This window comes from Ochotona princeps, chromosome 4 (genome assembly GCF_030435755.1).
Source record: "Ochotona princeps isolate mOchPri1 chromosome 4, mOchPri1.hap1, whole genome shotgun sequence".
NCBI classification, from domain to species: Eukaryota; Metazoa; Chordata; class Mammalia; order Lagomorpha; family Ochotonidae; genus Ochotona; species Ochotona princeps.
Genome location: NC_080835.1, coordinates 65,924,078 through 65,936,531, shown reverse-complemented (window position 1 = coordinate 65,936,531; position 12,454 = coordinate 65,924,078). Strand labels below are relative to the sequence as shown.

Sequence of the window (12,454 nt, the reverse complement as noted above, 5' to 3'; positions counted from 1 at the left end):
ACATGACAAATCCAGGTGCAGATTGAACTCTGCTGCTTGCTCAATGGTTGATAAATTATTAATACCTCTGAGCCAATTCTGTTACTTTAAACTGGGAATAACAATGCAATCTTCTTCAGAGAATGGCTGAACAAGTTAAATAATGTAACACTATGTGAAGTGTTTGGCACAATGCCTTGGATAGAATGATGGCACTTAAATAAGTTTCTTGATTGACTTCCTCTTCAGGCTAGAATTTCTCTGGCTTTAATTACTTCTGTGTACAAGGCCTTAAAGTTAAAATAATCTGCTTAATAAATGAACAGAATTTAGGGTATAGTACATTAAGATACAGAAAAAAAAGGGAAATGGGACAGAGAAATTATTTTTTTAAAATACGGTTTACCAGGCCAACGTGGTAGCCTAGTGGCTAAAGTCCTTGCCTTACATGTGCTGGGATTGCATAATGGCACTGTTTTCTGTCCTGGCTGTTCCACTTCGTCCAGCTTCCTGCCTGTGGTCTGGGAAAGCAGTAGAGGACGGCAGACAGCCTTGGGACTCTGCACCTCTGTGGGAGATCTGGAAGAAGCTCCTGGCTCCTGGCTTTTGGAAAAGCTCAGGTCTGACCATTGTGGCCACTAGGGGAGTGAACTAGCAGACAGGAGATATTTCTCTCTGTCTCTCCTTCTCGCTGCGTATCTGCCTTTCCAATCAAAATGAATTAAAAAAATGAAATTTAGCTACAGAAAGCAATGTTTAGAAAGTAAGAGGTCTGGTATTAAATTTCCAGTTATTTGGCTTGCCACGAGTATGACCCTGTGTTCTCCCAAACTTCCTGTTGAATCTGTGACTTCAGCAACTGTGTTATTTCGTTTTGTGTGTTTATTTCCCTAAAGGAAGTAACAGGATGTCTTTCATGAGTCAGCTATGATCAGAGAAGAATGAATAGATGTTTCAGCGAAGATGCGAGCAAGAGCTAGAGAACTGTAGGGTCAGCCAGGTGCTGGAAGAGATTTGTTGAGGGAATCTCTGAGGAAGCACAGAAATCTTGGAAAATAATGAAATAGAGATGCTACCCATAAGTTGTACCCTCTCTGTGGTTAAGAGGATGAACTTTCCACCCAGAGCCCATTGTTCAGAATAATCCATACTGTAAGCAAAACACATACAAACAAAAAACCATAAAATTTAAGAAGATACTGTAAGTCAATAGTGCTACAGTTTTACACTACAAAAACTGAAAAAAATTCACAATTTTTTTTAGCAAATAAACCTGAATTTGTTCACTATTAGGTTTCCTGTTGTTGCTGTTTGTTCCAAAAATGGATAGGTTTGTAAATTTTCCTCAAAAAGCTCTTGGACAAGGGTTTTGGATAAAAGATTGCAAACACAAATTCAAAGAAAAAAAAGGAAGGTGAGTGAAAGCAGAAGTCTTACCTTCCAGTGTATTTCTAAAGCTGAAATTGGCAGCTCTGTCCATAGAACCAGATTCATACTGCGTCAGACTCAAGCAGAATTCCACGTCCTCTGAGGAAGGGAGTCTTGGAGTCCTGGCTTTGTCATGATTTCCTGGATTGCGCAACAAGGGACCCTCGGGGGTTCCATTACATAAAGTCTGCTGGCTGTTGTATTCCTCCAGTCGACTACAGATAATCTGCAAAAAACACCCTCATGTTAAGAGATTATCACCACCTCAAGTCAAGGGGTGGGGAAAATAGTAAGGTTAGAATTCCTTGTTACCCGGTATAGATTTTTGATCATTAAGAGATCAATGTCTTAACCTGTTCAAGAAAACAGCTTTCTGAAGATTGGAGTACATGCCCTTAATGATAAGACACAGAACAGGATTCTTGTTGTGCATTTACTACTTAAGAAAAAGATTTAAAAATTTATAGTCTTCATCTATCAAATGGTGATAACAGCCACTTCATGTAATAATATTTTATAAGGAAATTACTTCAGCCATTGTTTTTAATGCACCTATTACGTGTTAAACATTGTGACGGGTGTTGATTCTGGGGTCGATAACAATAAAGACAGTTCTATATTATATACAAAGCCCATAGCACATGGTACAATCGATAGTAAATACTGAATTTTGGTTTATTACTGTGGAACAATATTCTGTTCAGATGAAAAGGACTAGGAATTTCTCACTTAATGTCTATTTTTGATGTGCAGATTGATTTTCCTGATTATTTTTATTTTTTTTTTTTTAACAGATAATTTTTTTTTTTTTTTTTTAGATTTATTCCATTTTTATTACAAAGTCAGATATACTGAGAGGAGGAGAGCTAGAGAGGAAGTGGAGCTGCCGGGATTAGAACCAGCGGCCATATGGGATCAAGGCGAGGACCTTAGCCACTAGGCCACGCTGCCAAGCCCCTCCTGATTATTTTTTAGAGCATTAAATTTTACCAATTCTTTATCTAGAAATTATAGGATTCAATTTAAAAAATCATATTTAAAATGGTAACTTCTCATATTTTTTATAAGATAAAAAAAACATGTTACCCACATTAATCAGTTTAAATCAAACAACAGTTCATTCCATGTTTATAAATAAAGAACCAGAGATTCAGAGAAAATAAATTACATTTTCCAGGCTATGTGGCAAATAAAATGCATCGTTGAGCCTTTAACTCAAAATTTTTACTACATTTTTAACATATTATGTGTACCTTTACTTAGGCCAGGAAGATTCAGCATTAAATGTTTTTTAAGCATTCCCTAGATTAAAATGAACAGAGCTCTACTCTTATGCATTGTATGTGACTGGCTCTGAATATGATATTCCTTTATAATAATTATGATTTTAAAATCTGCTTAAGCCTTTCAGGAAGGAGAAGATGATTTGAACACTGCATATATAAACCTGGTCATTTCTTTTTAATTTTTAAAAATTCTATGTTACTAATGTTTTAAACATCTGTGACCATTTTAAAATTTTGTGAGTGAACTTAAGATTTTTTTCAATTGATACATGCTTACATTCCTTGCCTGCATTCCTGGTGAGCTGTGCGTTTGGATTCAAGCTGGTACCCTTAGTGGATGACGAGTGGTGCTTTAATTTTCTATGCCACAATGCTACTCCCCACCACCCCTCACCAAATGCTGAGTTTTGGTACCTATGAATGTGAATGTACTTCTGCTACCATAAAAAAAGATGCCACAGATGGAGTGACTTGAACAACACACATTTTCTGTAGTCCATGAGACTAAGTTCCAAGGTGAAGGTTGAGAGGCCTTCCTGGCTTGAAGGCAGCATTTCTTCTCTGGGCATTTGTATGGTCTTTTCTCTGTGTGTGTATGTGCTGGGGGAAGAGAGAGAGGAAACTTTTTTTTCTTTTGAAAAAATGCATGAGAGGCAGAAACATAGAATAGAGATAAAGAGAGGTTAAATAAGAGCACTCTTTCATTGTTTAACACCCCATATAGCCACAACAGTGAAGCTTAGAGTTAGGAATTCAACCAAGGTCTCCCAGATGTGTGGTAGGAACCTAATTACCTGAGCTTTGCAAGGCCCACATCAGCTGCATGCTGGAGTCAGGTCTAACCATGAGAATAATGTTCTAACTTATGCAACTGGCCTTGATTCAGGGCTTGTATCTGTTCCCTCTTTGCTTGAGCTGTGTCACCCAGTTTCATGGCTTACAAGTCATGTACATTGCCAAAGATTTTCTAACTCCTATGTCCAATGCAAACTCAGTCCTCCAATCTCTAAATATGCGTACACATCCATGACTTCATATCGCAACATTGTCCCACAAGCATCTGAGAGAACTGTTATCCAAAAAAATTGTTCCTCTCCCTACATTTCATGTGATACCCACCATCTTGCAACTCAGCCAAAAACCATGCAATAGTAAAGTCTGATTTTGCATTTCATTGTCCTTTGTCTTTCACATGGAAGTCATCAGCCATTTAATTTAATTATAACTCTATAAAACATCTTGATTCTGGCAAATGTTCTGCATTGGTTTACATCCTGTGTGATCTGTTGCTAACATCAGACTGCCTGCTCTTCTGAAAGTGTGGCTCGCATTTCTCCATCCCATGACTGCTTGTGACTAAGCATGCTCAATCCTTACAATGCATCTAATATCCCACAAATCTTTTCATGCCAATGCACATAATTCGTAATAGTAAATTTCCTTGACTTTGACTTGAAAGAAACTGAAAACTTAAAAGGATCCAATGCAGAATTATAAATGGATTTCATGATTCCTCTACCAAATTATTTTGCTTATAAAGGAGGAGAATTTCTAATGCAAAAATCTAAAATCTGAGATGTTAAAAATACCAAGGTTTTTGTGAGCCAGCATGATGAGACAAATGGCAAATTCTACATCTGATTTCATATGTAAAGTTGTAATCAAAATGCAGGCAGAGTGAAAATATTGTATAGAATTTTCTTGTGTATGTGTAAGGTTCAGAGATGTGAAGCATAAATAAATGTCAAGTTTAGATTTGGGCCCCGTCTTCAAGATATCTCATTGTTAAAGAAATAATCTATAAACAAAACAATCCAAAATCTGAAACACTTTTAGATCTGAGTATTTTAGAAAAGAGTTATTCAACCTGTGGCTTCACTTCTATATAAGCAGAATACACAATGGTCAAAAGAAATAACTAAGTTGAAATGAGGTCTTTTAACTTACTAGATAGCAGCAGAAGTTCTAAGTAATTAAAATGTGCTGTCAAGGGCACATTGTGTTGTGTAATGTGTTAAACTTCTGCTTGGAATGCTCATAGCACAAGTCAGAACGCAGGTTTGAATCCTGCCTCCATTTTCAGTTCAGTTTCCCACTGGGCACACTGGGAGGCAGAAAGATTAGGGACTTGAGTTTATGATATTCACGTGGGAAACTCCAGGAGCATTCCAGACTCCTGTCCTCAGTCTGGGCCAGCCCTAGCAGGCATTTGGAGACTGAACCAGTAGATTGAAGATCTCTGCTTGTTTCTCTGCTTGTGTCACATTGCCTTTCAAGTCAATAAAACTTTTAAAATAAGCTGTTCTACCAAAATCACATTGGCATGTATATTTTTAATTTCTTCCCATAAATTAATGCTTTATCATAAAATTACTGATGCTTTAGATTCAATGAGTTGAGTAATTAATGAGGTATTGAGAAGTAAGTCCTAAGCAAAAGGTGAAGTTTGGGAGAGTTCACCTTTTTATTAGTGAACTCTTCATGCAGATATGTGGTTCCACTGGAGTCCTACGCCCAGTGAATACATAGCATTTTCCTTTACTCAGTTGGAGTTTTTTTTAAATTTTAATTTCATTTAATAAACAATGATTATTGAAGTGAAGTCTTCATTGAGGACAAATAGCTTTTATTTTAATATATCTGGTTATTCCATATTCTCAGAATCTAGTGCATAACACTGTTAGAGGTAGAGACACTTGTCGAATGAAGAAAATGAAGAAGAGACTGAACATACCTTTTGCACTACTGTCATTGATATCAACCTTTGCCCTAGATTATATATCCAAAATATTCATATTTCCTTGTAAAGATTTTATTTATTTATTTGAGTTACAGAGACTGACAGAGAGGGAGATATTCAATCTTATTAATTCCCTAATTAGCAGCAATGTACATTTGGTCAGGCCAAAGCCAGGAACAAGGAGCTTCAGTTGGATCTTCCATTTGGATGGTTGGGATCCAAATATTTGGATCATTCTCCACTATTTTGTCTTAGTCCACTTGTAGGGAACTGAAACAAAAGTTGGGTAATGGGATGGAATGCTGGCAAAGTAGGTAATAGCATTACTCAGTATTGGTCACAACATATTGTTTTTTCTTAATTACTTGATAAGCCCTGCTGTATCCCAGGTAATGAGGCAGGCATACCTATGTATGCGCACATTTTAAAATTAAAATTCACACAACTATTCTCTGGCTCTTCGTGATTTCATCCTCATTTTAATGATGAGAGTTGAGCCTGGGTATCAGAGAGCACAAGAGACGGGCAGAATATAAATCATTATCATGATTAACAATTTTAGGAATAATAGGCAAGCAACATGAAGTGATATTTTAAAAGTAAACAGCATTACTAGCCGCCTATTTGCAACACATTAAAACAATCAAGCTCATCCTGTTGGTCTCCTGCCCTAAGGAATTTGTCATCTAGAAGCATTTAAACACAAATAACCAAATAGAATTGGTTGAGTAATAGCCCCAAGAGATGGCTGCCACTCTGCTAGAGCAAAGATTTTAAGAAAAATTACTTTCAATTTTTGTTCAGGAAAACATGAATTGTTGCACGTCAAAATATAATTAGGCTTAAATTCAGCTAGTTATGATCTTCAATTATGGTTCAGTTACTTATCAGCCAGGTAGCAATGAACATGCTTTATGAACTTGCATGGTTTTAATTTCCTCAACTGTGTTATGATGTAATACAGGAAAAGAAAAGTTCAAGATAGTCAGTGGCTTCAAAAATTTCTTTTTTTTAATTTTGTCTTCTATTTCTTGACATTGCTCAATTCTTGTTTCTGTACATAGTTGAGAATAAGAACTATTGGGTGACTTGTCTTAACATCATGCAATGTTTAAAGTTAAACATTAGAACCCAGTCCTCCTGATTCCAAACCTAGCATCATTACATTTATTATTAATTATTAATGCCTTAGAAATGGTTGCATAAAACTAACCCAACTTTCATTGTGAAAGTAATACACTGAATTCTTCAAAATGGTGATTAAACCAGGTACCGATGCAATTATGTAGACCAAATCATTTCATTCCTCTTTCAGTAATAAATCAGGTAATTTTTCAAAGATTCTATTGCTGTAAGCATATCTGTATTCAGTGCAGTGCTGAAGTACCAATAGTCAAGTGCCTAAGTATTTAGATGATGGGAGGTATTACAGACAAGAAGGAAATTGCCTTGTTTCAAGAAATGATTTGAAAATGTAACTGTGAACCATTGTCTGAATGCAGCAGAAGAGATAGGGTAGAAGGAATCGTTAGCAATGGGAAGGACAATGTCACAAAGACATGTTGTTCAATGCTAGTCTTTGAAGTACATGACCATAAGCAAGCTACTTCAGCTCTCTGTATATCAATTTTTTTTCACCTGAAAATGAGGAATATAATACCTTTTGACAAGGCTCAACTATGAGTGATATATGTGAAGCACTTCATAAGGTCAAGTGTAGAGAAGGTCATTTTGAGTTATTAGGGTTACTATATGCAAAATTGTAGGTCACGCTGCCAAAATATTTTTTAACTCTGAGTTTGTTACACTATTTTAATATTCATTTTACAATAATTAAAATAGGTATACTATTTTAAAAACACATTATAATAATATCTACTCATGTGCTCAAAACAATATTGTAAGTGAGGTATTAAAAATTATTTTAGATAAACATATTTTATTGAACTACATTGTAGTAATGTTTTAAATTATAGTCTTTCAGAGACAAAGATGGCTCAAAAATATTAAATAGGATCTTATAGCAAAGATGCAAACATCTACTTGAATGTATGTTTATGTGATTCCAGTTTTATGTTCTTTACTGCATTATTCTTCTTTTTATTTCATTTAATAAGTATACATGATAATTGCACTTTTATTAATTCTGTTGAGAAAAAAATAAAATGTCAAATGGTCGAATTAAGCTGTTCAGTGTCATCTAGTACATGGCAAAAGTAACATTTAGAGCCCAAGTCATCTGTCCACCATTTTGTGCTTTCCATATTTCAATAAAAATGATTTAGTACACCTGCTGGAAGAACAAAACCTAGTATCTAGAGTTGAAAGAGAAAAGGGGAGATAGAAAGAAGACACAACTGCATTAATGAGAAGGTGTTCTTTTAATTTAAAGAAATAGTAATCGGCTACTGGGTATTAAATGCTCTCAGGAGTAAAGGTTCTGTTATGGCATTAGAGGTTTCTTTGAAAAAAAAATGCAAACCATATGACATTCCACACAATCTTTCATAAAAGAAAAAGAGAAGCTGTTATTTCACTGAGCTGTTGTCATGGTTACCTAAAACCCATGACTCTTCGCTGAAATGTGACTTTTTTCCTTCCCTCTGTTTGCCTCCATGTGATTGATGTTTTTTTCACCTAAGTGAACTGACTGACCAAGCCCATTCATGTCTATCAACTAGAAGATGTTTCTACGTCTTGTTTTTATTTACCATGACAGATATCTCTGATGCATCTTTTGTTTGATGTTTGCATAATAGTGGATTTAATTGTATTGAGCATGCATATTTATTGCTTGAATGTTATTATGCGACTATCCTGTGTCCAAAAATAATGGATTCTTCTAATACATTTTCATGACAAAATGGCTTGACTTTAAAGGTTTTGGGCATTAAATAAATGAGAAAATAAAATGTGTGAATTATGAATTTAAAATTTGTAAGTAAATTCACATTACCTTACTTTTAAAAATATTTTATTGAACAGAAAATTTTGCCAGGCAAATATTTCTAATCTCACTTAAATTTGATCTCTCTCTGCCTCTCTTTCTCTCTTTTTCTTTTTTTTTTAAGATTTATTTTTATTACAAAGTCAGATATATAGAGAGGAGGAGAGACAGAGAGGAAGATCTTCCGCCCGATGATTCACTCCCCAAGTGAGCCACAACAGGTCGGTGCTGCGCCGATCCGAAGCCGGGAACCAGGAACCTCTTCCAGGTCTCCCACGCGGGTGCAGGGTCCCAAGGCTTTGGGCCGTCCTCCACTGCTTTCCCAGGCCACAAGCAGGGAGTTGGATGGGAAGTGGAGCTGCCGGGATTAGAACCGGCGCCCATATGGGATCCCGGGGCGTTCAAGGTGAGGACTTTTAGCTGCTAGGCCATGGCCACTAGGTCCCCCCTTTTTTTTTCTTGTTTTTGGAAGTACACATATACATGCATATAGAATAGCAGAGAAAATTACACAAGATTTCTTATCCAAGATTTTGGGAAAGTAATTCTTTATTGGCATTACTTGTTCTTGACATTCAATTTCCATATGGGTTCCATTTTTGCAATTGGAGATGTTGGAGTCAATAATTTTTTGTTTTCTGTTTAATTTAACAAGCATGCATTACGGTATGCATTATCTATGTATGCATTATGGTTGAGGCTCTGTGGATACAAAAACAATTAGACCTAATCAGTGTGCTTGAGTGACTAACAACCTGCTAGACTTGAAAGTCTTCTGTACTGAATGTGTAGATTTTTATCATAAATCAGTATAAACTTTAAAGATTGTGTTAAGTAGAAAAAATTAATTCTACCTAAGTAAGGGACTTAGCTAAGTACAGGTTTAATAGGACATTTTCATTATGATGTCAATGAAAAATAGCATTGTATGTTTCCATGTTGTCTGAAACAAATGAATTTTAAACAAATCTAAAAACCATATATTAAATCATGTTTTGACAAAATAAGGTTTTTTTCTGACCTTTCTCAGCCTAAGTAGTTCTTTAAAACTGCGGAATAGTTCATTGAACTTAAATGGCATTGGAGTTTGAGCTTGTTGTTTTGATTCTCTAACGTGTGGTTTGGAAAAATCATTTTACTGGTTTAGGCTTCTATATCTTCTATGATAAAATGTAAACATTGTGCTAGATGCCACTGAAGGTCTCGCTATTCAGAGTTAATGACTGCTTTCACATCTCTGAAACTGCCTCCTGTGTGTCAAAGAAAAGCTGGAGGTTTAGTAGCAAAGGGACAATCAGCCTAGCTAATTTGGAAGATATTAAGGAACTCAATCTGGAAGCTATTTGATATCATAGAAAACAGTATAGGTATTGGCATATTCAGTTCAGAAAAAGGTGTTCCAATTAATGTTTATTACAGAACCTGTGTTTTTTTAAAAAAAATAAAACTAAAGAGATACCCCCCCAAAAAAACCCTTTCATATTAATTAAGCTTACACTTTAAAATCAAATGTGGAGGTTTAGAAGTACAGATGCAAGAACCTCACGGATCACCAAAACCTTATAGGAATCCATGCACTTAAAAAAAAAAAGCAAAAAAACAAGCAAATAAAATTGCCAAACTCCCTAGGTGATTTTAAAATAAAGAACTGCTGAAGTTCAGCAATATAAACAACTCTTCTTCAATGTCAAAGAACTTTGTAACTACAGAGTTTGTATGAAGAGAGACAAATGGCTAGTATCATGTTCGTATCACTGTCCCCCTGCCACTGACTTTCCCTAGCCACCCATATGACACTCAGGTGGCCTGCCAGTGTTCTTTCATTTGGCTTCACTTATCTAACCTGAGATTTGTTTCTTCTTCTTCACTGGTTTCCTTCATTTTGTTTTCTCATTTTATTTAGAACAGAAACTTGCTCTTATAGTCCTTTAGTCATGGAGCAAGTTTGAAACTGTAACAGTTTGTTCAGTGTTTATTCCCTAGATCCAACAAATTTTCTTTCGAAAGTAGTAAAATCAACCATAATAATAATAAGATAAAGGAGGAAATTCCAAGTAATCATCAAAAAATGCCTAGGCAAAGAAAGTAAACATAATTTGGGTCTCTTCTAGTCAATGATGTAATTAAATATCTATTTGTATCTATTTACTAAGCTTTAGTGTATGTATTATAACTGTTTTTGTATAACTTAGATAATCTAGCATTTGCAGATTAAGCAAAGATCCGTAGTTAGACAAAGCTTCAGAGCTGACCTAATAACCCCACATCCAAGCTTGGAAAGAGTTTAAAGCAGAGGAGCTAGATGCAAGTTTTGCACTTTCCAGATAGGGTAGACAGTCTGAGACATATTAAATAGATTTTTAGCATAATTTCAATCTTTTTTATACAAATGTACTCAATGCTCTTGGAAAGTAGGTGATGTTAATGGCAATAGAAATTAGTGGCCTCTGTTCAATGGGTTTCAGTGGGGGCATTTGGAAGTACTATGTAACTGTGGTGTGGGAGGCCATCCATATTTCAAAATTGAAGAATGTTAGACAGTGAATGCAAGATCCTCAAACCCAATACAAATAGTGAATTTAGTTCTCTAATGTATTACTAATCAAAGTACTGCATTCTTCAGTTATTAGAATGTATATTCACTCATTCATAACTGCTCCATTAGCCAGTGTCTTTTGTCAGGTACTACTTAGGTACCAGGAAATAAAAGATCAAGCATGAAATCTTTTTCATTATATGTTAGAAGCTTAGTAGACATGCTATATGTCAGTCAAATGTAAAAAACCAATATCTGGTTAATTACAATTACAGAGTGGGCCATACAAGGAAAGTGCCAAATTTATTGGTAGCTCACAGCAAGAACCTCTTTCTGTGTTGGGTAATGTTAGGAGGCATGGTTTAAGAAGACATGAAGAAATTATTGCTACAGTTTCTCTCTGATCTCACAGTGCGTGCCCAATAGATCTTACCTGCCAAGAGGAGAAGAAGGACGCTGGACTGAGCAGGTTAGGGTTTGTTGGGTGGCGACCTCCCATATACTCATCTGTACAGACGTCACAATTTTCTGCATCCCGCCAGTCCCAGTATGGGATAGTGAAGTTCTCATCCCCAGTCAGCTCCTGGATTTCTTGTTCCCACAGCAACAAGAAGAGTCGATGCCAAGGCAGGAACCCTGGTGCTTCATGGGCAAAATCAATGTCTTTCCAGACTTCAGAACCCCCAAGTAGTGTGTCTCTAGATACGTAATAGTGCATCCAGACAAAGAGGTCATAAATGTTGATGTCACTAAACATGGGTGTTGATCCGTTATTCATTTGACCATAGGTACCTGTAGGGATGACATAGTCCACACTGGTAGTATGCTTTGCTAAGTTGAGGTAGGCAAGGAATTTGTCCTTCTCAGAGACACTCAGGTCAAAGATGTTTTTCCTCACCAGTAGTCGCCTTTCTGTGCAGTTGGATCCTCCAAACCCAAATTTGCAGTTTCCACAGTTGAATCCCATGAAGTTTCCAGAACATTGGCAGGTTCTGTTGTAAAAGACAGAAGGCCAAGACTCCCGTTCATCCACCCCTGTGAAAGGGAACTGTGGCCCAAGTGGAGCGTTGGACAGAAGGACATTCTGACACGAACCTCTGCCTGAAAGCTGGCCACAGGGACTCCCATCTCCATTCCATGGGGGGCAGCATTCCTTCTCTATCAGGTTCTTGGAGGAAGCACAGGCTCGAGGAAAGTGGCCAGCAGATATCCAGAAATTGCACAGCAGGCAGCACAAAACAGCCAGGCGCATTTTCTCTCTGGTTCGCACAATACCTACTTGAGCAGATTAACTGGAGCCTCCGAATGCTCTTTCCAGCTACCCCTAGAGTGACTATCACATGGTTTGGCTAAGACCTATATAACACCACTCCCACCTCTAGCATCCAATACTCTGTCTTTATCTTAACCTTTCATCTTCTGAAAAACACATGACTGACTTTTCTTTGGAGTTGGCATACATCCCACAGGGGGAATGGTCTATGTTAAAGTGAGAAACACCATTAACTATCTATCATTTAATTCTGATGGTTAATATT

The 12,454-nt window shown here is 36.5% G+C and overlaps 1 protein-coding gene across 1 annotated transcript in view; it reads right to left on the bottom strand.

The window, feature by feature from the left end:
* TYR (tyrosinase) overlaps positions 1-12,247 on the bottom strand; it is a 65,691-nt gene extending 53,444 nt beyond the window's left edge. The window contains exons 1-2 of the mRNA XM_004590015.4: positions 11,350-12,247; positions 1,417-1,633 (exon numbers count right to left, since the gene is read on the bottom strand). Of these exons, the coding sequence (XP_004590072.2) occupies positions 1,417-1,633; positions 11,350-12,168 (1,036 nt within the window). The 5' untranslated portion in view covers positions 12,169-12,247. The remainder of the gene's footprint in view (positions 1-1,416; positions 1,634-11,349) is intronic.
* Between the last annotated feature and the right edge of the window lie 207 nt (positions 12,248-12,454).